The sequence below is a fragment of the Protobothrops mucrosquamatus genome, unplaced genomic scaffold (genome assembly GCF_001527695.2).
Source record: "Protobothrops mucrosquamatus isolate PMUCROS unplaced genomic scaffold, P.Mucros_1.0 scaffold2991, whole genome shotgun sequence".
Classification (NCBI taxonomy): Eukaryota; Metazoa; Chordata; class Lepidosauria; order Squamata; family Viperidae; genus Protobothrops; species Protobothrops mucrosquamatus.
In genome coordinates this window covers 51,278-77,200 of record NW_015389011.1, presented here as the reverse complement: position 1 = coordinate 77,200, position 25,923 = coordinate 51,278, and the positions used below count along the sequence as shown (strand labels likewise).

Genomic DNA, 25,923 nt, shown 5'->3' with positions numbered 1-25,923 from the left:
AATAGCATCAATTCCAATCTCTCTCTTCCCCCCCCCCTTCATTAAATAGTAAGTAGTAGTAATAATAGCAGTTTAGCAGTATGTGGATGATTGGCGAGTACACAAGCAGCAAACCATTTTAGTGTTTCAGTAAAAAAACCCAAAAAAACAGGCTGGCCCTTTTCATGCTCTCGAATTCCTACTGTGTGTCAATTAGACTGACATTCTAGGTCAGTGTTTCTCAACCTTGACAATTTTAAGGCATGTGGACTTCAACTCCCAGAATTCCACAGCCAGCAATGCTGGCTGTGGAATTCTGGGAGTTAAAAGTCCACATGCCTTAAAATTGTCAAGGTTGAGAAACACTGTTCTAGGTAGCTGGTTTTTATCCTGAAAGATTTTACTGGATTTTATTAAACCCCTTGATCGATGGATTGCCAGATTTTCACACGGCTTTCATCCGCAGATTCGGCCTTTGCGTGCAAACATTCCGCGTAAAATTAAGGCGGGCTTTTGGGACGCCCGTGCGGGAAAGTCCTCAGTTTGAGCACGTGCGACCGAGCCTCCACAAACAGCCCCTGCAATTGAAGGCTTCTACAACAAAGAGAGCGCGAGCCTTCGCCAGTCAAACCCCGAGGAGAAACGGAGCTGCCTGCAGGGTAGAAGATCGTCGCTTCTCTTCGCGGAGGCGGGATCTCAAAAGCCCCAAATCTTCGCGGCGCGTTGGGAGAGACGCTCGAGCGGGTGGCACGGCCGGCGGGCTCGCTTGGGGAGTTGCGGATCGAGCCATGGTGAAAATCGGCTTCCAGCCGGCTACACCGGCGCTGAAGCCGGAGAAAGAGGCGGCGGTTGCAACGCGCCCTGGGGCCCCAGCAAAAGGCCTCGTCCTGTCTCAGGATGCGGTAAGTACCTAGGAGACCTCCACAGGCGCGCTGGCATTTACAGATAAAGGTTTGCATTTCAGTGAAGGGGGATGATTAAATGAGCGCTCTCAGAAGTCGACGATATTATGGTTTTGCAGCGTTAGTGAAGTCGCGCTAAGCGTAGACGCGATTCTGGACGGTTACTCTTTCCGAGGATGGGGCTGTTGCATCGCGCAATACGGCCTTAACGGTATTTGAGTAAAACAGGTAAGACTGAAGTAGGTCCCGCGGGCGGTAGAACTGGAGAAAAGCCCTTTCGTCACAAGAGAGTCGAGCCCGGAGGCAGAACAGAAATTCCGTTCATAGAGGGAAGGAGTCGTGTCTCTTTAAAAATGCTACTGCTGTACGACTTGTCTCTGGCTAGGACAGGGGTCCTCAACCTTGGCAACTTTAAGACTTGTGGACTTCAACTCCCAGAATTCCTCAGCCAGCTTTGCTGGCTGAGGAATTCTGGGAGTTGAAGTCCACAAGTCTTAAAGTTGCCAAGGTTGAGGACGACTGGAGAATAATTCTCTTTCCCCAGCAAGCATAGTCTAGTGAGCATTTCCTTTCCTTTCCACACGGATGCCAGAAAACCAGAAGTATCTGCTCTTCGTTTTCAGCTAATAATGAAGCAAACCAAACCAAAAATCCCCTACCTTCAACACGTGTGCTGATCTGTTTCCATCCTTCCTGCCAGCATAGTGGAAAATGGGCGGCTGGGTATAAGGGTTAGAAAAGGTTCCACACCACATCCTCTAGTCTACAAGTTACATCTGCAGTGTAACAGTTGGCAACCAGGCCCATATACAGTCAGCTGCAGCTCTCTGGATTTAGACAAACTGTTTCCCAGTCTGCTAACTTTGATAGCACAAGCAACATTTGCTCAATAGGGGTTTATTAAATCTCTTATCTTCCAAATATTTACCCCTTGTGGTACTTCTGAATGTATATATGTAATAGTATTTTAAAGGATCATGATCAGAGCCTGGTATCTCAGTGACAAGATGGTAGGATATGGGTTGTTTGGTACTTAAAAGCTGTTTTACCTTTCATTTAAATAAGTCAGATGAAGCTCCAGCAGAAATCTGGACCTTCCCCTCTCCTCGGTTCTTGTCCAGTCTTCCCCAAACACTCTTTTATTCTGTATGTTTGTGACTCCAATTCCTGCATAGCAGTGGTTCTCAACCTTTTTAATGCTGCGACCCCCAACCGGTCGTAAGTCGAGGACTAAACCGGTCGTAAGTCGAGGACTAAATCGGTCGTAAGTCGAGGACTACCCAACCGGTCGTACGTCGAGGGCTTTCCCTGCCCGGGAGCGCCGCGCATGCGTGGTTCCGCCCCCTGCGCCGGCCGAGGCGTAGCTGGCAAGCGGCAGAGACGGAGCAGGCCGACCACCAGCTGGCCCAGCTCAAGGGAGGTAAGGCACCCGCTGGAAAAGGGAAAAAAAATGGCGGACAGCCTTGCTTGGCGACCCCCATGAAATGGTCGATCGACCCATAGGTTGAGAACCGCTGCTACATAGTATCATGTTGCCTGAGTTCACGTGAGTTGCAATCCATATAGCATTTCAGAAGGCACCTGGTTAGAGAAAGCAGGGTTCTTAATTATTTCACCTGGTAAATTCGATACTTCTGGTGAAAGCCATATCCTGACCTTGAATAATACTGTGAACTTCTGGCTAGATTCTCTATTCCCACTCTAGGATTGGTTTGGCAAATTTGATTGATATATGTTTCAGATTCCTGATTCTTTGACATGGATGAATGGCTAGCGTTCTTCTTAGAGACTTGAATATCTTCAGTTATAAAATCAAGGGAAAAAAGCCAAAGATTTCTGGGCAAGCAAGTCTGTTCGTTACCATGGGGACTTTCTCTATCAGCCCTTCTGAGGGATTGTTCTGCTGCTCTGTGTTCTTTTTTAAAAATAATTGGAACTTGACTTCATTCTTTGTTGTTTGTGTTGTTATATAATATCTCTACTGTTATCATGTTGGGGACCTATTTTTGTGTTCCACAAATTTCAATAATTGCAGAAAATTATTTAAGCTGAAATCAAGTTAAGAATATTTCTAGTTCTTGTGATCTGTAATCTAAAACAGGAGAGGTAATTTTTCCATCTTCTGTAGTTTGCATGTGACCATGTCAATGGCTTTTTTTCAAGTCTTGTGGTTGCCTTGTGCTGTGAATTGTGCTTGCATTAGTAGGTGAGATTAAAAAATATAACCAGCTCTACTAATCTTATTTTTAGGAGGCACATTCTGGTTAGACCATGTGTGGGTGAAAGTTTGGTAGCCAAAAATTACATGTGTGGTGTTTTGAGTAATTTCACAATGAGGCAAAGCATGTGGCACCACAACTTACACATGGAGAAGGTCAGGTTTTGTGGTATTTCTTCCCCTGTATTTGGGAGAAAAGTTTACGCATATAGATTGTAGGCCTACACTGCTTACGTAGGTTCTCTTCTGTAGAGTTAAAAGAGGTTGAAAGAGGTTGTCACTGTAGACTAAAAAAGAAGTATGAAATTCAGTTTAAAAGATTTATTTTTATATTTATTAAGCTTTGTGTTTGCTCCCTAAGTCTTTTTTTTTGTTTTCATTAAGGACCTCTTGCTAAATTTCTCACACATACTCTTGCACATAAATCTCTCAATCCAGGCAACATAATTTTCAAATCCGAACCTGTAACACATTTTATTACAAAGAGTTTCATATTACTGTTTTAGTACAATATTTCCTGGAAATTGTTCCTTACAGAAATGAGAAGATAGCTTAGGAAAGTCTTTAAATCTAAATTTGCTAGAAATTCAAAGTCTGTAAAGAGAAATTTATAACTATTCCCTTTGTGTTTTGATTGATGTCATATGTCAGCCCTTGATAAAAATAAATGTTTTGCATTCATGCAAAATTCATTCACAGAGCTACCTAATGAAACTTTAAGTAGAATATTGACACATTAACTGGACTAGCCCCACACCTGAACAAAAATTCATATTTTGTGTTGCAGTCTAATAATTGGATTGACAATGGAGGATTATATCACATTAGCAACAAAGATGGTTCTCTTGGGGTTTTCTTCTTGAACTATAGGAACTACCATCTTTTTAAAGAGGGGATGAGGTGGAGAAGAGATTTAAAAAAACTAATCTGTCTATTAATTTCTTTTAATATGGCCTAGATGTTTTTCATAATTAGGAAAAACTAGTGTATGATGCTCTGAGGAAATTTAGGCTACTTGATATCATTGTATATATTAATTTTATCACTCCTAATTTCTTTTCTGGAAAGACTGCACATCGGAGTTATGGCACTCAAGAGTACCTGCATGCCCACAGACAGTTTCTCTGGTGCTCAGCAAGTTCTGTTTTTAATTTATTTTTATGTATTTAAAAGTAGCATCCTGCAAAGTAAGTTGTTGTGTCCAAAAATGCTCTAGAACAGTGGTGGCGAACCTATGGCACGGGTGCCAGAGGCGGCACTCGGAGCCCTCTCTGCGGGCACACGTGCTGTTGCCCCAGCCTTGCCTCCCCCCACAACCCCATCCTCTCCAGCAGCCCCCCTGAAGGAGACTCGCCCTCGAGCGTGGCCCACATGGAGCAGCGCAGCCAAGGACATGGCAGCCAGGCAGCGTAGACAAGATTCTGCCTTCACACCCCATCATGCAGTTGATGCTGCAGGGCGCGGGCAGAGGGTGTGGCTGCCATAGCGCTGCTGGGCTGCCTGGGCGATCTGCGGCGGGCCCTGGAGGCGGTGAGTGGTCCTGTGGGCAGATGGGGCGGGGGATGNGCTGCTCTGTGTTCTTTTTTAAAAATAATTGGAACTTGACTTCATTCTTTGTTGTTTGTGTTGTTATATAATATCTCTACTGTTATCATGTTGGGGACCTATTTTTGTGTTCCACAAATTTCAATAATTGCAGAAAATTATTTAAGCTGAAATCAAGTTAAGAATATTTCTAGTTCTTGTGATCTGTAATCTAAAACAGCAGAGGTAATTTTTCCATCTTCTGTAGTTTGCATGTGACCATGTCAATGGCTTTTTTTCAAGTCTTGTGGTTGCCTTGTGCTGTGAATTGTGCTTGCATTAGTAGGTGAGATTAAAAAATATAACCAGCTCTACTAATCTTATTTTTAGGAGGCACATTCTGGTTAGACCATGTGTGGGTGAAAGTTTGGTAGCCAAAAATTACATGTGTGGTGTTTTGAGTAATTTCACAATGAGGCAAAGCATGTGGCACCACAACTTACACATGGAGAAGGTCAGGTTTTGTGGTATTTCTTCCCCTGTATTTGGGAGAAACGTTTACGCATATAGATTGTAGGCCTACACTGCTTACGTAGGTTCTCTTCTGTAGAGTTAAAAGAGGTTGAAAGAGGTTGTCACTGTAGACTAAAAAAGAAGTATGAAATTCAGTTTAAAAGATTTATTTTTATATTTATTAAGCTTTGTGTTTGCTCCCTAAGTCTTTTTTTTTGTTTTCATTAAGGACCTCTTGCTAAATTTCTCACACATACTCTTGCACATAAATCTCTCAATCCAGGCAACATAATTTTCAAATCCGAACCTGTAACATTTTATTACATAGAGTTTCATATTACTGTTTTAGTACAATATTTCCTGGAAATTGTTCCTTACAGAAATGAGAAGATAGCTTAGGAAAGTCTTTAAATCTAAATTTGCTAGAAATTCAAAGTCTTTAGAGAGAAATTTATAACTATTCCCTTTGTGTTTTGATTGATGTCATATGTCAGCCCTTGATAAAAATAAATGTTTTGCATTCATGCAAAATTCATTCACAGAGCTACCTAATGAAAACAACTTTAAGTAGAATATTGACACATTAACTGGACTAGCCCCACACCTGAACAAAAATTCATATTTTGTGTTGCAGTCTAATAATTGGATTGACAATGGAGGATTATATCACATTAGCAACAAAGATGGTTCTCTTGGGGTTTTCTTCTTGAACTATAGGAACTGCCATCTTTTTAAAGAGGGGATGAGGTAGAGAAGAGATTTAAAAAAACTAATCTGTCTATTAATTTCTTTTAATATGGCCTAGATGTTTTTCATAATTAGGAAAAACTAGTGTATGATGCCCTGAGGAAATTTAGGCTACTTGATATCATTGTATATATTAATTTTATCACTCTCCTAATTTCTTTTCTGGAAAGACTGCACATCGGAGTTATGGCATGCCCACAGACATAGTACCTGCATGCCCACAGACAGTTTCTCTGGTGCTCAGCAAGTTCTGTTTTTAATTTATTTTTATGTATTTAAAAGTAGCATCCTGCAAAGTAAGTTGTTGTGTCCAAAAATGCTCTAGAACAGTGGTGGCGAACCTATGGCACGGGTGCCAGAGGCGGCACTCGGAGCCCTCTCTGTGGGCACACGTGCCGTTGCCCCAGCCTTGCCTCCCCCCACAACCCCATCCTCTCCAGCAGCCCCCCTGAAGGAGACTCACCCTCAAGCGTGGCCCACATGGAGCAGCGCAGCCAAGGACATGGCAGCCAGGCAGCGTAGACAAGATTCTGCCCTCACACCATCATGCAGTTGATGCTGCAGGGCGCGGGCAGAGGGTGTGGCCGCCATAGCGCTGCTGGGCTGCCTGGGCGATCTGTGGCGGGCCCTGGAGACGGTGAGTGGTCCTGTGGGCAGATGGGGCGGGAGAGGGGGGGTGGGCAGGGGGGTGGAGCGGGGACGGGGCCAGTTTTGGGCACTCAGTCTCTAAAAGGTTCGCCATCACTGCTCTAGAAGCACATAATTTATGTTTGAAATGTGCCTAGAAAAAAAAGTGGCAGACAATATTGATAAAAAAATTCTGAAAAAAATGGAGTCAGAAGCAAAAAACAATTTCATCTGTTGAAATTTATGATTTTTTCCTTCTTTCCTTATATTGCAATATGCTCATTTGTAATGATTTTATATATATATAAAATACACAGAGACATGCATGCATACATACATACATACAAACAAACATATAAGGTGTAAGCTGTGCCTACTTTAATTATTGTTGATGGGAGATAAGCTATTTACAGACATCCTTCTTTGTATTACTTGACTGTAGCTTGCTGTTACAATGCTGAATTGGTTTTATCATTGGGTAGGCTGATCTCATGGACATTGGAACACACAGTGATATCATTTGTTTGTTTGAAATGTATGTTCTTCTTCACAGCCTTGCACAAATGTGTTTGAGGCAATGTGCAAAGTTAAATTAGAAGAGATGAGTTAAGGAACCAGAATGTGAAATGGCAGTTCATTGTTTGTTTAGGCTACTTAGGAAGGTTTCATGTACATTTGTAAACATGCTGCATCAATAGAATAAAAGAATCAGATTTGATACTATTTCTTAGTATCAAAATAAATTAGCTGATCCTATTATGTTTCTTCTACTTTCCAAGGAGATCAGCAAGTCATGTCAAGTCAAGCATATTTTTTATCTTTTATAACCTTTTAAAATATTTTTTTCCTTCTTAGGAAGTCTGTTATAAAAGAAAACAGATGTACACAACATGGAAAAGAAGCTTGGCATAGCACTATCCTGCTTAGGATATTCCATTAATTAGCAACCTTGTCCCTTTTCTTTAAACAGGAGAAGCAGCCCTTATCTTTGCCACAGCAGAGTTGGAGATCTCTTACTTGCATCTTCTTTTTGGCCCTGGGATTTTTGTTGTTACTGCTTGGCTTGATTTTAACATCGACATACGTCTACAAATATTTATCTCTTACTCACTCAGTTGCTCACATGGGCATGGATATGGTATGTATGATTTGGTTCAAACCCTCCACACGATCGGAGGATTAACATTAAAGTTGTAAAGTAGTTGCTCCGTTGGTCTGCTTGAGCTACATGGCAATCTGAGACAACTGAGTTTGCCATTTCAGATAGCCAAAGTAGTTTTAGCATAAACTCTCCCTTTATATATTTTCTATATTTGATAGATCATGTCTCATGTATGACAAATATTTACAAACATATAATTCCCAGCATAGCCAGAAAAGAAACATTGCCAAAATGATGTTTGATAATAGATAACATGTGACTATTAAACTATAATTTATATTCATCAGTGATAACTGGTCATGAAGTTTTGCCCTCTAATACTTCTTGTGTTTCCTGAAAAATTGGTTTTCTATTCCCTTTCTGTGAATGCACAATTTCTATGTTTATGGTTTCACATTGAGAAAGCCTTTTGCTATATGTCCACTGAATAATTTCCAAAGGGTTTTAGTAAACAGAGCCTTGTTTTGATAGTTTCAGCCTTTCCCCATTACTTTTCCTGGAGACTCATCCTTGCTTGAGGATTTTCTCTTAAGTATTATTAACAATTTAAAATTTGCATGGTAGCTGCTCCTTGCCTATAATTCCTGTCCATATCAACTTGCTTTTCACCTTCCATTTACTCTCTTTTCTGATATACATGAGGGTGTAATACTGCTTCTCTACTTCACCCCACTCAGTCGCCTAATTTCATTCAATAAAACAGCAGCAACATATGCCTTCCCTGCTGTGTCTATTTCCTGCTCATCTTCCTCATTGGGAAGAAATATGCTTTGGTCTAGCAGTAAAAACAGGCATTATATTTGTATCCAAAATAACCTCTTCACTTAAAAAAATATAATTGACAAGGGCAAGAGGAATATGCTTCATTTGGGTAAATATGGTATACAGAATATCAGATGAGGCATTTATAATATGCATGATATGTACAAATGTGATGAATCCCCTTTTGGAAAAACTGCAGAAAAGCTGCTTTAGGAGGCTTAGAGAAAGGAGTATGGATCTATTTAGACAAAATTACAATCCATTTTGCAAATTGTTCTTTGCAATCACGTTTACAAGAATTATATGTGGGAATATTTATTTTTATTCTGCCTTTATTATTTTTATAAATAACAACTGTGGCAAACATATCCAACACACCTTCCTCCTCTATTTTCCCCACAACAACAATTTTGTGAGGTGAATTGGACTGAGAGTGACTGGCCCAAGCTTAACCCAGCTGGTTTCCATGCCTAACGCATTACTAGAACGCATGGTCTCCTGGTTTCTGCCTTAAATAAAAGACTAAACTGGCTTTTGGATACTGAATAAAATATAGAAAAAAACTTTTGCCAGTAAGCAGCAAAAAAAAAAAAAAAAAAACCCTGGTAGGAAAAGAATTAGGACTGCTTTTTTGTGACCAAAATGGCACTCACATATATTAGAGTTACCAGACTTGGACTGCAAATACTATGTACATCCAGCAATGAGTTAAAGTTTTCTGTATCTCATTGTGCCATCTTGTGGGGCTTTTTTAAGTTTAGAAATGATGGATTCTCTTCTGAGAGTTTTGTAACCTGCTCCAGTAAAGGGAGATTTATTTGGAGGAAATACATTATAGAGCTAGGCAAAACCTAACTAACTGCATCCTACCAGGTGGTATATTCAGAAGTATGAACCTGGATAGAGAGGCAGAAGGAAGTGATCTCAGATAGACAGAATGATAGACAAAAAAAGGACAGAGGGCATGTATAAGATCAACACTTGGTTACACATTTCTTATACTGAATTGTTGTCATTGGGAATGAAATATCACTTAGTTTTAAGTCTCTGACATATTCTGCAATCCAAACTGAATTTGTATATTTAAAAAGTTTAAAAATGAGACAATAACACAGCCAATCCTGCTTGAAAACTTTTTATTAAACTATTGTAGCAAAGGACGGAGTATTACAATTATGAGGAAGGAGGTTTGGAGTGTGACTACTTTGAATTTGATGATTCCTCTGAAATCAGGACAGTGTATGAGGATGTGAAGATTTACCTTGGAGAGGATTATGAGGAGATCAGCATCCCAAGGCCCAATGTTGGGCATCCTGCAGACATTATCCATGATTTTCAGCAGGTAAGAAATTAGGCTGCATATGCTTTGATAGAAATGTCTAAGATAGAAATAAAGAAAAGTATAGAAAATGCTTTTTAGAAAGTTATTTCCTCGCGCTCATATCATATATAATACTCCTTTCAATATACTTTCATGACGAATTTCAGATACAAATTGGGTTGAAAGATAGGGGACTGGGAAAAATCAACCAGAGATTTTATTGTTGAGTGGGAACTTGAATGTGTCTTGCCATCTGACAGCCAACATTCTAAACCAGGTTTGTCCGGCCCGTTGTCCAACCCATGGCCCTAGGGCCACATGCAGCTCTGGACAGCTAGTAATGCAACCTTGCAAGATCATAAACTTTTAACATTATTATGTGATTTATACATATTAATTACATATTCTAGATGTGGCCCAAGACAATTCCTCTTTGCTCAATGCAGCTTAAGCAAGCCAAAAGGTTGGTTATTCAGGGTCTAAACCATATAGTACATGGCCCTTTTGAGATTTGATAGTCTGGTGATTCACATTGGCCATCAGTGGGTCCCATTGACTTTCTGGGGTAGCAAACACTGTCACAGGTCCCCTTTAATATCTGAAATTATCAAACTGTGGCCTAACTCTGCCACTTTAACAAAACCCTGTTTGTCTCAGCACTTCAGTAATAATACAAAATATTCATATGGGAGAGCCTCGTACCAATTCTAAGCATTTTAAGGAGCCTGGTAGGTAGGCATATAATGGTTTGGAATGCCATATCAAACTTATTTTCCTTTGACAATTCTTACAGTTTTATAAGACATGCAGAAACAAACAAAAGAGATCCAGATCCTGCTTCTTTCATTGGGAGGTAGTGTGGTTTCAATCTGGGCATATATTTACTGATAATAATCATGGCATCACTCATCAGTGGAATATTTCAATCTTTAGTCAGTGGAATCGTCAGCTGGCTGGTTAAACTAAATTTTTGGCCTCAGAACAAAGCATACTGTATAATGGGATGATACTGTGAACAATGTACCTTAATCTTTTTCTATTTAATTTAATTTATTGGCCTCAATTGGATATGTGCTGCTAGAATTTCTGATCAATTTATTATTTATAGCCTCTTTGTATGTGTGTGTGTGTGCTTTTGTGTGTGGAAGTGTTTCTATTTTGTTCTGGCTCTTGACAGGCCACAGCTGGAACTGGAAAGCAGCTTCCTATGAGAAGGGTATAAAAGGTTAAATCATATGATTCTAGTAGCCTTTTCTCTGAATGTCAAAAGTGACTGTCATTGGTTTGTCTCCTAATACAATCTTTGCAACAACAAACTTGTGAAGTTGGGCTGTGTGTGGGTACCTTTATGTTAGCATTGACTCTGGGTAACTTCCTGGACTAGTCCCTACAGTTTTCCTAGCAGAATCTTTTTGGAAGTGGTTTGCCAAAGCTTCCTAGTAACTAATAGAGTAACTGGACCAAGGTCACCCAGCTAGCTTTGTGCCTAAGGCAGGACTAGAACTGATGGCCTCTGGGTTTCTACTCCTGATGCCTGAAGTTGGGCTGAGACACTACATCACCCAGTGAGCACGGAGATTGAGTGGGGCCGTGAAACAATATTTCTAGTCCAATTCAAAAACTGTCACCTTTATCATATATAGGCTTTAAGTGTCCCAGATTGTTCTGTAAGAATTCTTGAATCTGTTTTGAGCAAATTCAACTTGTTTTTAGTCTGTTTATTTGGTGTGATTTCAGGGATTGACCGCGTATTATGATTGGGTAGTAAATAAATGTTACATTGGAGAGCTAAATACTACTATTGTGATGCCACTAAAGCATTTCTGGGATCTGACATTTAATATAAAGGTCAGTAAACAATCCTTTTTATTCTATATTTGATACCACTATATTCTATAACCATTGCACCCACCCTTGGAACTGATAATGCTTTCCCTTGTGGTTCCAATAATAACAACCAGCTTAGAACAGCTGTAGTAGGTTAATTGAACCCTGATATTTGACTGTAGTATTTTGACTTTTGAATGAATGTTATGAATTGAGAAATTTTTTACTCAGCATTGATGAATTATCATCAGAAAAATGCAAAATAGCCATCATTTTGTAGTTCTAATCCCATTGTTATTCAGTGTATAGGTCGCGTTATCCTCAGGTGATACAAATGGCTTATTGTTGCTTGAAGTAATATACTGAAGCTTGGATCAAAAATTCTTGAAAAGTGAAAACAATAGTTTTGGGCTTGTTGAAGAGATGTTTCTTTCCAGAGTTAAAACAAGTTCTCAGTGAATTGTATTCTTTGATTACAGAAAGGGGAGTATTTTCCACAAACCAACATGATCCAGGAAGAGAAGATGGTGACAGAACATGCCACTGACCCAGATCTGTTTGGCTCCTATATTCGTAAACTCTGCCAAGGCAAAGAAACCTTCAGATTGGGCCATAGGATAGCAAGAGGATGTAAGGAGACCATCATTTTATTTCTTTTGCGGAAGTTTATATTGTGTTTCTTAAATCAGAGGTCCCCAAACATTTGGGCACCAGGGACCAGTTCCGTGGAGAAAGATTTTTCCACGGACCGGAGGGGGCATGGTTTTGTGTGCTGCCTGTATCCCACGAATGGGGCTTTGTTTGTGCGGACTGGTTGCTGGCATGCTGCGGCCTGATACTGGTCCTTGGACCGGGGGTTGGGGACCCGTCTTAAATGATCTGTAAATTTAGAGCAGTTATTATTTTTCAGTTCAACATGTGATATTGGCAGAAGAAATATACTAATAGAGTAAAGCAAATTTTAAAATAGTTGTTGCATATATATTACTATCTCATTAATGAATTGTTATATATGATAATGGGCTCATCCACACAGCTTCCTTGATCTGGCTTGAAGGTACCTTATTTAAATAAACTTGCTGAGTATCTACCCTCATAGTTGAACCTCCATCTAATAACCATCTCAGAGTTGAACAAGGTTGAAACCAGTCCAAGGTGTTCCATCTTGAAAGTAATGTTTCTTCTTGGAAATTAGAAGAAAACCTCCCATACAGGCATTCTAGGTCAGTGACCTGATGAGCTTATTTCTCCACTATAAGACCACGCCATCCAAACAAGCTTCTAACTGTACTGACTTGCTATTCAGTGATAGTAGATTCCCCCCCCCCCCAATTCCAGGCACTTGGTAAATTATAGTGTTTGTATTTTGTTATATGTACCACCTAGAGCAGGGTTTTTCAACCTTTTCACCCATTGTACCACTTTTAGGATATGGCAATATCTGAGTACCACCAGTCGCCCTGCAAGGTGTCAAAAACTTGATGACAAAAAAAATGGCACTGAAAAAAGTGCCCCCCAAGCCACAGCCGAGCAAGACACCTGCTTGCCCACCTGGCGGCGCTCTTCCTCCTGTCCGAAGTTTTCATTGTTGTGAGCATTTCTGTTGAGGATTGGCAGCGGGGGTGGGGTGGGGGTGTTTGGTTTTTATTCCCCCCGTCTGCTGGGTGGTTGCAGCAGGTTTTGGTCACTTCACATGACCCTGGGACACTGTGACCGTGATAAATATGAATCGGTTGCCAAGCATCTGAATGTAAATCACAAGACCCTGGAGATGCTGCAACATTCCAGCTGATCGGCGCTTCTTCTGGGCTCAGCAGAAGCACCAGGATCAGTGCTGCTTTCCAGCTGATTGGTTCTTCTTCAGGGCTCAGCAGCTAGAGCCTGGTGCTGATCCTGGCGCTTCCACTGAGCCCTGACAGTCCCGAAGAAGCACCGATCATCTGGAAAGCGGCACTGATCCTGGCGCTTCCACTGAGCTCCAGCCATCTTACGCTCAGGTTTGTGCGGTGCTGCCACCGGTTCAGCTCATTCCCCTCCCCTGCTACCACTTTTCTAGGATGGTCGCGTACCACCTGCCAGGTGCCAATGTACCACAGGTGGTACCCGTACCACTGGTTGAAAAGCCCTGACCTAGAGTTACCTCAGCGAGATGGGCAGCTGTCTAAATTGTTTAAACAAATAGCTACAAATTGGAAATGTTTAGAGATTAAGGAAAGAGAAATTTATGTTCTTCATTGACAGTTTAAAATTCAATGTTAAAAATGTACTTTTCATTTCTTTTTAAAGTTTGTCTAGATGCTGCTTCTGTAACAAATTGTTATATTTTGACTGTATTTGGATCAGAACATTTTATTCTATGTAAATCATGTAAGGTGAGAAAACAGCTTTTGAGAACTGGGTTTAATACATGACAATATTAGTAATGTTTGTGACCCTTTCTATGATTTGCATTGTTTTTGTGCTCTTATTTCTACATACTTAATTTAGAAGTTAAATGATTGCATTTCTTTTCTTTTGTCTCTAAGAAACACCTACTAATTTGACTTTCTTTTCTGGTTTCTTTTTCCAGATATCCATCAACGAGCTACTGAGAAGTGTCATCACATTCGCCATTTTGCAAATACTTTTGTGGTTGATACAGCAATTTGCCAGCCACTGTGAGAACCGCCACTTAGATGTTTTTGTATCTTGGGTTTTGTTTCTCTTTCTTTTTGTAAGAAAATTTCTAAGAAAAAAAACCCCTATCATAGTTATTGCTAAATTGTTATTTCACTGGTGTTTAATACTGGGCCAGTGCTTTATATATTAATTTTCATTAATTTTTCATAGTGAAGAGTGATAATAAAAAAAACATAATATAGTATAGCCTTTTCAGAATACGTGATGTCCTTTAAGTCTAGAGCTGGGAGCAGGGAAGATAAAGGAAAAAAGCACAAGAAAAGCTGGAATAGAAAACTTTGACATATTGTTTTTGTGTCTTTTGGCCTTTTTCACAGACAATATTGTGTGAGCTACTTCTTTGTAAGAACATCTGCTGAGTATACTGTATAAAATGTATACAAGAGTGCAGTATTAATAAAATATTTTCCCAACTTAATATTTAAACCTTGCTTTGATAATATTTTCCACTAATTTTATCTCAACCAGTAATTTTCTTTGATCATTGTGTTAAATTGTGGAAAACCCAAACCATGATGATAATGCTTTTTTTTTTTTTTTAAAAAAAAGAAAAAACTAAAGATTTTAAGAGTCAGAACATTATTACTATGGAATAGCCATCTCCAACCTACTTGGGAGTCTTTCAGGTGTTATACCTTTGAAGGATGGACATTTGCTTGGGAAAAGCTGCTCTGGGATGAAAGTAAACATTTAATGCTTTGTATATTTTATCTAGGAAAACATGAGATAATAAAATATTTTACTAAATTGCCTTTTGTTTTCCTGGAGGACTTTTTATTTTGAGGGTTTTATAGAAACAAATGTTTGAAGGTTTTTCAGTTTTTCCCAGCAATTGTACTTATCAGCCAGAAATTATATTTTGGATGTACTATGTACCTAGTTCTCTTGAAAAGTTTATAACCCTAAAAAAGGTGAAAGAAGAAAAGAATGACTAATAGCAAAGTGGGATGGATTCAATCATAGCAGTAATGGGTGTTTAATTAGAAAATCTAAATGGTCAGATTGGCTCAGATCAACTTGGGAGATTTATTTGGTGGATATTTGGCTGACAGAATAATTTATCAGTGAAACAACCTGGCTCCAGAAGTTGTGAATGCTCCAACACTGGAAGTTTTTAAGAGATTGGACAGCCATTTGTCAGAAATATAGTTTCCTACCTGAGCAGGAGGTTGGACTAGATGACCTCAAGGTCCCTTCCAACTTTATTATTATTATAGATGACAGACTTGAGGGCACATAATTGTGGTAATCGAGTTTTTTCATTATTTCATTCTTTACCAGCCTCTTATATTTTTAATTTGAATTTTCAGCTATTGCCATATAAAGCACTGAACTTGGGGTCATGAAAGTTAAACAGTGTGAGTTAAATGAAACACAACAAAGAACTGTGCTGCAGCCTTAATACTAAAGCAATAGGAAAAGCACTATATGAAGGATTTACATACACTATCATATTTTCCAAATAACACAATATAGCTATGCTATTGAAATACAAAATTGACTTCTCGTGACAATCCATGCAGACCAGTATTATGGAATGAGCAGTCATGTATTAACAAGAAAAAAATTCGTGAGGATTTAAGGGTTTCAAAAATCATCTCATCAGGAATATATAGATAGGATTCTGAGACTAAAGGGGGAAAAGGTTCACTCAAATATAACCTATTTTCAGCCACTAAAGTTTTGCCTGTTGATCAGGCATTCCAGGGAATTAGAAAAATTCCATAGCCTAAAATTTGAAAACCCTACCCTATTACACCCAATTTAACTTCATCTGCAGATTTGATAAGCATCTCTGCCTCTTCACACTACTTCTTACTGGAGTAAGGACAGGATTGAACTTTATAGTATTCTATTTAAGTTTCCAATTTAATAAGGAACCAATGCCAACAATGTGTTGAGTACAATATTGTAATTAAACTAGCTACCATATATCCATTTAATTGTTCAGGCCCTCCAGCTTGTAATACATTGAAGCTAATATACCAACCCCTAAATGTAAAAAGGACGTATTGATTAAAAAAAATGAATGCTATTATTTATGTGGCAATATTCCAGACATATATTTGCTTGACAAAGCCCTCAGTGTAGAGAGCCAGGGAAATGGCCTTGAAGCAAATATTCAGAAAACATTTAAGCAAAAAGGACAGAAACATTACTTTAATCCTGAAAAGGTGATGGTATTAAGAACTCAACTGACCCATCCTGGCTCACTTGGNGATTCAATCATAGCAGTAATGGGTGTTTAATTAGAAAATCTAAATGGTCAGATTGGCTCAGATCAACTTGGGAGATTTATTTGGTGGATATTTGGCTGACAGAATAATTTATCAGTGAAACAACCTGGCTCCAGAAGTTGTGAATGCTCCAACACTGGAAGTTTTTAAGAGATTGGACAGCCATTTGTCAGAAATATAGAGTTTCCTACCTGAGCAGGAGGTTGGAGTAGATGACCTCAAGGTCCCTTCCAACTTTATTATTATTATAGATGACAGACTTGAGGGCACATAATTGTGGTAATCGAGTTTTTTCATTATTTCATTCTTTACCAGCCTTATATTTTTAATTTGAATTTTCAGCTATTGCCATATAAGGCACTGAACTTGAGGTCATGAAAGTTAAACAGTGTGAGTTAAATGAAACACAAGAAAGAACTGTGCTGTAGCCTTAATAGTAAAGCAATAGGAAAAGCACTATATAAAGGATTTACATACACTATCACATTTTCCAAATAACACAATATAGCTATGCTATTGAAATACAAAATTGACTTCTCGTGACAATCCATGCAGACCAGTATTATGGAATGAGCAGTCATGTATTAACAAGAAAAAAATTTGTGAGGATTTAAGGGTTTCAAAAATCATCTCATCAGGAATATATAGATAGGATTCTGAGACTAAAGGGGGAAAAGGTTCACCCAAATATAACCTATTTTCAGCCACTAAAGTTTTGCCTGTTGATCAGGCATTCCAGGGAATTAGAAAAATTCCATAGCCTAAAATTTGAAAACCCTACCCTATTACACCCAATTTAACTTCATCTGCAGATTTGATAAGCATCTCTGCCTCTTCACACTACTACTTACTGGAGTAAGGACAGGATTGAACTTTATAGTATTCTATTTAAGTTTCCAATTTAATGAGGAACCAATGCCAACAATGTGTTGAGTACAATATTGTAATTAAACTAGCTACCATATATCTATTTAATTGTTCAGGCCCTCCAGCTTGTAATACATTGAAGCTAATATACCAACCCCTAAATGTAAAAAGGATGTATTGATTAAAAAAATGAATGCTATTATTTATGTGGCAATATTCCAGACATATATTTGCTTGACAAAGCCCTCAGTGTAGAGAGCCAGGGAAATGGCCTTGAAGCAAATATTCAGAAAACATTTAAGCAAAAAGGACAGAAACATTACTTTAATCCTGAAAAGGTGATGGTATTAAGAACTCAACTGACCCATCCTGGCTCACTTGGGTGGTGATGGGGGGGGGGGGAGGAGGGGAAGTTGACACTTTCAATTCCAAACCATCATCCCAAATGAAAATCAGTATGAGGTCTGTACAGCTAAACATGGCCTAATAAGAAATAATGCAATCAAGGTTGTTTTTGCATATCTGTGAGGAAATAGGACAGAAATAGTACAATTCCTTGATTTGAAAATAAAGGTCAATGAACTGAATAGGGCTTCTCAATAAATATATGTAAGTCTAGTTATTATGTTATCTGTAATTTAAGATAGTTAATGCATGCACATAAATTAATTTTACCATGGAACTGATCAAACCAATCAATTTCATTTTTTTTGTAATCCAATTAAATAGACTACATCACTTCAGGCTGTCATGCTATTCTATTTTCAGGCCTTTACTATTAAGTGATAGAAAAATTTGAAATCTGATATAGCTAAGAGTTTATTACAAAATTTGTTACTGCTGGACTTAAACTTTTAAGATGTTAATCAGCTAGCAGAATATAAGTACCAAAATATTTCTTTCAATGTAAATCAAGTTTGTGTTAGTGTCTCTTAGGATTAATATGCTTAGAGTTGATTAATTATAATCAGCTTTAATTTTCACATAGTAAAGACCAGTAAAGCTGCAATACTGTATTATTTTATAATCTCCCTATTCTGAAAATGCATTGGATAAAGTGAAGATTAGACCAAATCCATTGATTAGATTGCAACAAGATTTTCTTATTCACATTACTTTAATTAACATAAAATTCCACCTACACAATCAATGACATCCCAATTATCATTTTCATTATATACATACATGCTAAGATGCAATAACACTTTAATGACTATTTCAGAATACTTACTTAATAAGTTCTCCAAAGATCCTGTAAGAATGAAAGGGGGAAATAAAGAATGGATGGATATGTTTCTGAGGCGTAGTTTTACAGAAAACTTTTATTTTATGCTTTGCTCAAAGTTTATAGAAATGTTTTCAAGGAATGGTTTTAAAGCTATTTTAAATAATAGCTATTAAACTTGAACACTTAAAAGTTTATTTGTAACCGAACAAGTGAACTTGAAGTACAAAATATTGAAATATATATCATCTGACATAGCTTAATATTCTTCTCCTTCTTCAGCTTCAGCTTCCACAGAATCAACACCAACTTCTTCATAATCTTTTTCAAGTGCAGCCAGATCCTCTCGGGCTTCAGAAAATTCTCCTTCTTCCATTCCTTCCCCTACATACCAATGCACAAAGGCTCTCTTAGCATACATCAAATCAAATTTATGATCAAGGCGAGCCCAAGCTTCTGCAATTGCAGTAGTGTTACTCAGCATACATACAGCACGTTGCACCTTGGCCAAATCTCCTCCTGGTACCACAGTGGGTGGCTGATAATTAATGCCCACCTAAAGGAAGGCAAAAACATTCATTAAATTTCTCTCAATAGTGCAAGGAATTTTCAAATCTCAACTTCTTCTCTCCCTCCAGAGCATTTTGTTGATAAAAGCATAATGAGAAACAAAAAATTAGACATGAAACTATCTTCGAATCAGAAAGGGAGCTAAAGCTGGAAAGAGAACGTATTCACATATACCTCATAAATAAAACCCCTAATCTATGCAAATAGCCTCACTTTTATCATGACAGAGATACATTAATAAATGGAATTAAGTCTTAATTCCCTTAAACATACTTAAACTCTAATAAGCACACTAGCTTTTAGAATACAGATTATTTATCCTAAGTACCAGAGTTTAATAATTGAAAATGCATTTATTGAATTTATTTGCCATCTATCTTGTAAAGAAATGACTGTTCATGTAATGACATTATTTACTTCACTGAAAACCAGCTGGGTGACTTTAGGTTAGTCCCACTCTCACAGCCTAATCCAAGGCTTTTCAAGCAGTGGTATGGGTACCACTGGTTCATATTTATGACAGTCAGTGTCCCAGGGTCATGTGAAGTGACCAAAACCTGCTGCCACCACCCAGCAGACGGGGGGAATAAAAACCAAACACTCCCTTGCCCCCCACCCCTGCTGCCAATCCTCAACAGAAATGCTCACAACAATGAAAACCTCGGACAGGAGGAAGAGTGCTGCCTTGCTCGGCTGTGGCTCGGGGGGCACTTTTTTCAGTGCCATTGTAACTTCGAACAGTCACTAAGTGAACTATTGTAAGTCGAGGACTACCTGTACTTTATCATTTTTTTCCTTTTTGGGGGGGTCATCAAGTTTTTGACACCTTGCTAGGCGACTGGTGGTACTTGGATGTTGCCATATCCTAAAAGTGGCACAATGGGTGAAAAAGGTTGAAAAGCCCTGGCCTAATCCATCTCAAAGGGTTGTTGTACAGCAATTAGAGGGAGGACTATTCGGTGTGTTTGCTATCTCCAGTTATTTTTAAAAATCGTAAAAGAATTTAAAACACCTACTCAAAAGTTTCATATACTTGAATATACTACATATACTCTATACTTAGCACCACAAATATTAGTTAACCAATAAATAAACGCTGATCAACATTTCCAGAACTAGGAGCATCTTATCATCTAATCTGGACAAGAAAAAACTGTATTTCCCTTCATGTGGATACTAAATGCAATCTTATTTATGTATTAGATTATATTTCTATCTTGCTTTTATTATTTTTTTATATTAAGTTCCAGCCAAATCATTGGATTTCACCAAGATTATACTTCATTTGTTTATATTAGACAATATAGTACCTTGAACCCAGTTGGACACCAATCCACAAACTGAATAGTACGTTTTGTCTTGATTGTTGCAATAGCTGCATTGACATCTTTTGGCACAACATCACCTCTGTACAGCATACAACATGCCATATATTTACCATGGCGAGGGTCACATTTTACCATCTGATTAGCTGGCTCAAAACAAGCATTAGTAATTTCTGCCACTGACAACTGCTCATGGTATGCCTTTTCAGCTGAAATGACAGGAGCATACGTTGCCAAGGGGAAATGGATTCGTGGGTAAGGAACAAGATTTGTTTGAAATTCTGTCAAATCTACATTCAGAGCACCATCAAAACGTAGTGAAGCTGTGATAGAAGATACAATTTGACCAATGAGACGATTGAGGTTGGTGTAAGTTGGACGTTCGATGTCAAGATTGCGTCGACATATATCATAAATAGCTTCATTATCCACCATGAATGCACAGTCAGAATGTTCCAATGTGGTATGTGTAGTAAGGATAGAATTGTAAGGCTCCACCACAGCAGTAGATACTTGTGGAGCTGGGTATATTGCAAATTCCAGTTTGGATTTTTTCCCATAGTCAACTGACAGTCTTTCCATTAGCAAAGATGCAAATCCAGAGCCAGTACCTCCGCCAAAACTATGGAAAATAAGGAAACCCTGTAGACCAGTACACAGGTCAGCCTACAAAAAGACAAAAAACCCAACAAAAAGTGAGCCATTGAACAGAATAATTTCAACAATATAAATTTAATATGTAGATATTATTTGCAACTGTATTCATTTAAAAATATTTGCATTATCAATACCCTTCAAAGGGTTTTAATTAATTAAATTAAAAATTAATATAGTATACTTAAATTCTAAATATGCATTCCTTACTTAAACAGACTGAGTATTTTTTAAACATGGTACTTTTGAAAATAAAACTAGAATTTCTATGCTCTTGAGTTTAAAATGGTAAATTTTCACATTTCATATTTTTGCACATATTTTCTAATTTACATCTTATAATAACTCACCAATTTTCGAATGCGATCCAGCACTAGATCAACAATCTCTTTTCCTATAGTATAATGGCCTCTAGCATAATTGTTAGCAGCATCTTCTTTTCCAGTGATGAGTTGCTCAGGATGAAATAATTGTCTGTAAGTACCTGTACGCACCTCATCTTTGAAGATTAAAAAAATGAAACTTTGATTAATTCTAATTCAAAATCCAGTGATTTATTATTTTTAATATTCCAAAATCTCAGAAATGTATATAATAGAATAACCGAGTTAGAAGTGATTCAACTGTTCTTATTCCTTGTTAAGCATATATACGATTATATTTTCACATTATCCAAAACCATTACATACTTTAGAACACTTTAGATACTTATGAGGTCATTTCTGGCTAATATTTCTGAACAAAAGATAGGGTTTCTTTTTGCAGGAATTAAAATTAACCATACACAGACAGATAAAAGACTCTCAGCATGAAAATATGTGTTAGTTCAAGAGATAATGCCTGCCGCAACTTCAGATGACTATATGGCTACATCAATGTTTTTTCTTGGTAAGAAAAAAAAAACATTTAAAAAATGAAGAGTGAACTTTTGTTATTCTTTTTAATACATATTCATATAAAGGCTACATTCCAAACCATTATATTGTACTTCCACTAACAAAATGGAACTTTCTCCTCATGCACCCTCAAAATGTGATTTAGTGTTGAGAATAAATTTTGAATCATAATGGAAGCTAAGGGAAGAGAGGGTAAATGAAATCACTTCCTATGTTACCATTTTTGTTAACGGAAGGTACAATTGGATTTCATTTCATAAAGTCAATGTGTGAAAGTCAAACTTCACTTTGTGAGGGATGATTTTATAATTGCTTTCATCAAATTTCAGGTTTATTTAGGAAGAAATCCCTATTTTTCTTACTTCTGAATAATGAAAATATTTTATAAATGTGATTTGTTTCTGATCATCCACATGTTGATCCCACATTTGAAACATATTTCCAACCTCTTATACATACCCACAACAGTTGGCTCAAGGTCCACAAAAACAGCTCTAGGTACATGCTTGCCAGCACCGGTTTCACTAAAAAATGTATTAAAAGAATCATCTCCACCTCCTATGGTTTTGTCACTGGGCATCTGACCATCTGGCTGAATTCCATGCTCAAGACAATATAATTCCCAGCAAGCATTACCAATCTGAACTCCAGCTTGTCCAACGTGGATAGAGATACATTCGCGCTATTAAAAAAATTGTAATTTTTTAAAACAGGCATGATTAATGCTTATTTCAGAAAATATTAATAATGAAGCACCACAAAAAATGAATACTGACCCAGCTCTATATTTTTATAATGTACCCATTTGATTTCTAAAGTATATTTTAAAATATGCACTATTTTAATGATCAATTGCCCTTAGAACACCCAAGCTTAAAAAATGGTCTCTGAAAACGGTTTAATACTAAGGAGTGTGCTTTCTCTCAGTGTTTCTCAACCTTGACAATTTTAAGGCATGTGGACTTCAACTCCCAGAATTCCACAGCAGCAATGCTGGCTGTGGAATTCTGGGAGTTGAAGTCCACATGCCTTAAAATTGTCAAGGTTGAGAAACACTGCGAGAGCCCACTAAACACATTATACTTCTGTACCTACTACGCGATTATATAAAATCTCTTTTGTCTCAACTTGAATTATGCAGTAACCTCATACTTCAATCCCATAATACGTTTTCGCCATTACTTCCCGCTACTTTTTACTTTATTATACAGCTCTCTTTCGCCGGCCTCTCGTAATGCCAAATAAATGGGACTCTATGCAACAGATCTCTTTCGTTTCTTGTTGGTTCACTGTTCTTCAGAACCAAGACTATTATATTCTCCCCATTTTTTTCCCCCCGTTCCGCATCATGGCGAATCCGAGACGGAGGGCCTTTCAGCCCTCGTGCTTTGCCAAATACAGCGCCAGGCAAGCCAGGCAAATGCAGCCAGGCAAGCCCTGTCCTCGACCATATCGCGCCTTTCGGAGGCAAGAAGCCTCGACCGAGGCGAAGCTTCCGCGGTAAAGTTCGCATGAGGCAACTATATCAGTCTCGTACCCTACGCTCGCGATTCCCTCATAGCATTACTATGCCAAGAGGCTTAAAAGACCCCGATCCCCACTGAACGAAGCCCAGCCACCCAAGTTCCACTTCGCACCATGGTGCCTGACGAAGATGACGAGGTTCGCTGCTTTCCCTCGAGGGTTCGACGTTCAACTCCCGTTTGAGGGTGGCCTCAACTGTCGACCGTTAGAGCAACGGTTCCTGACCGCCCACCCCTACTGCAGTCTGCTACTCTTCATTGGTGGAGGCTGTTTAACTCCTGGAAGCTGATTGGTTAAACAAGTTCTTTTAAAAAAAAAAAAAAAATCTGGGATGATCCTCAAGTGGAATTTTGAGCGGGAAATGGCTTCTCCGCTGAGGGATAGGTTGGGCGTCTGTTAGGATCCAAATTTCATAGATTTTTCCTGCCGCAAGCCTAAATTAAAAAAAAAAAAAAAGTGGAATCTCTTGCTGTGTGATTCTTGATACTTTCTGAGATATTATTTCATTGCTATATTTTTCACACTTTCCTGAGAGCCGGAATTCATATGTTGTAGTGAGAGGCTACGTCTGCCTGTAGTCTCAGACAGAATATTGTAGATAGATAACTGTCAATATATTCAAGAATGATAGACAGACAGACAGACAATAGTATCATAAAAGAGAAATAGAAGTATTGTAGCATATTTTTTTCCTGAATAGCATTCCATAAAATACTATATCTGTTATTCTCTAAGAGGTTATTGTTGATATGTGTATTTTTGTATGTGACAATATGCATTATATATTCCAGTCAGAATAGAATCGGGTCTTAATATTTAAAATATTTTAATCCTTTAAATGCCATTGTTTTTCAAACTTTCTTGGAAGACTGAATACATTAACAGCTACAAAGAAAATAATTAACTCCACTTGTTTTCTGTTGTAAGATGCTGTTTGGAAACTTCATTTTCTCATTCTTAGCCAATCAATATTTCACAATTATCTTATAAATTACTTTTTATTTAGACTGCTTAGAAATGTGGCCCAACTGACAAAATGCGCTGGATTCGTGTATCATATTTTTAGAACCCATAAATTAGGCAATGCTGTTAAACGAGAGAATTGTACACTATAAAGTGAAAAATGAATGATTTTCATTGAAAATTAAATATTGCTAGATTGTAAACTCTTAAGAAAAAACTTATTGTTTTAGAAACTGAGTAATGATTTAAGCAGAATCCTCATTCTTTTACTAGGCTTTTGTTCTGGGAGGAGGATATGAATAACATTGCTCTTACATGTCATTTAAACATATTTTATTTATTATTTTATGAAGACTTTGTTAAACATTGAAGTTAAGAAAAATGAAATGTTTTAAATAATAATGCAAAAAATTAAAAACATAATTTGGTAATAATATGTGTAATTTTAAAGAAAAAATATACTTTTAAATATACATATTCAATTTTTTTGCCCACAAAAATATTATGGAGTAACATAATCCCCTAGGAATCAGTTTGTTCATATAATTAAAAAAGGATGATCACTTAACTGAATAGTGCTGGAGTGGATGATCTTAGTGGTATCTTCTAATTCTGTTTATATGAAATGTGAATAAAACATTCATCGATTGAAAGGTTCTTTGAGGCTTTTTATTTTGATGAATTATTTTAGAAGTTCTACAATACCTTCCTTTCTGTATATATTGTTGTTGCGAATTTTTGCTTTTTATTGGTATATAGCCTTATGCTTAATCTGAAGACAAAGACTGCTTTAAATGTTGCATTAGGTACTGAGTCTACTGGGCAGTAGGTAATATTAATATTACAAATGTTTCCTTTTCTATACCTTTAAATGTGAATCTGATTGTTACCCCCAAAAAAAAGAATTAAAGAGAAGAATGAATTACAAAATATTCTTGACTGTTTTTTCAACTATTTTAAAAACATTTGTGCAAATTGTTAATTTTATAGTAATTATCAAAATAGCTGAATGTCAATAATGTAGAAAAATATTGATTAATATAATTTAGAAGGATATTGTACTCTAAATTAGGGGCTCCCAACCCCTGGTCTGTGGACTGGCACCGGGCCGCAGCATACCAGCAACCAGGCCACACAAACAAGTGAAGCCCCATCCCCTGGATGCAAGTAACACACGAAACCACGCCCCCTCCGGTCCGTGAAAAAAATCTTTCTCCACAGAACCGGTCCCTGGTGCCCAAAAGGTTGGGGGCCTCTGCTCTAAATCAGACATGTCAAACTCACATGACATCACGCAACGTATCGGAACTTTTTCCCCTTTCCCGGCAATGGGGTGGGCGCGGTTTCCTTGTGACGTGTCTGGCCCACGGGCCGGCAGTTTGACACCCCTGCTCTAAATAG

The 25,923-nt window shown here is 37.9% G+C and overlaps 2 protein-coding genes across 2 annotated transcripts; one reads left to right on the top strand and one right to left on the bottom strand.

Annotated features, from left to right (window-relative positions):
* The first annotated feature begins 767 nt into the window (after window positions 1–767).
* Window positions 768–14,993, top strand: LOC107296820 (integral membrane protein 2C). The gene is made up of 6 exons (XM_015826172.1): window positions 768–881; window positions 7,481–7,648; window positions 9,588–9,776; window positions 11,493–11,603; window positions 12,062–12,212; window positions 14,152–14,993. Exons 1-6 carry the CDS (start codon window positions 768–770, stop codon window positions 14,241–14,243), a joined length of 825 nt encoding a protein of 274 aa, XP_015681658.1. The 3' UTR covers window positions 14,244–14,993.
* Window positions 14,994–18,836: 3,843 nt separating this feature from the next.
* On the bottom strand, window positions 18,837–22,630 carry LOC107296819 (tubulin alpha-3 chain). The gene is made up of 4 exons (XM_015826171.1): window positions 22,495–22,630; window positions 21,490–21,638; window positions 20,471–21,151; window positions 18,837–19,146 (listed from the first exon to the last, which is right to left on the bottom strand). The coding sequence occupies exons 1-4, from the start codon at window positions 22,613–22,615 to the stop codon at window positions 18,850–18,852; spliced, it is 1,248 nt and encodes a 415-aa protein (XP_015681657.1). The 5' UTR covers window positions 22,616–22,630; the 3' UTR covers window positions 18,837–18,849.
* Between the last annotated feature and the right edge of the window lie 3,293 nt (window positions 22,631–25,923).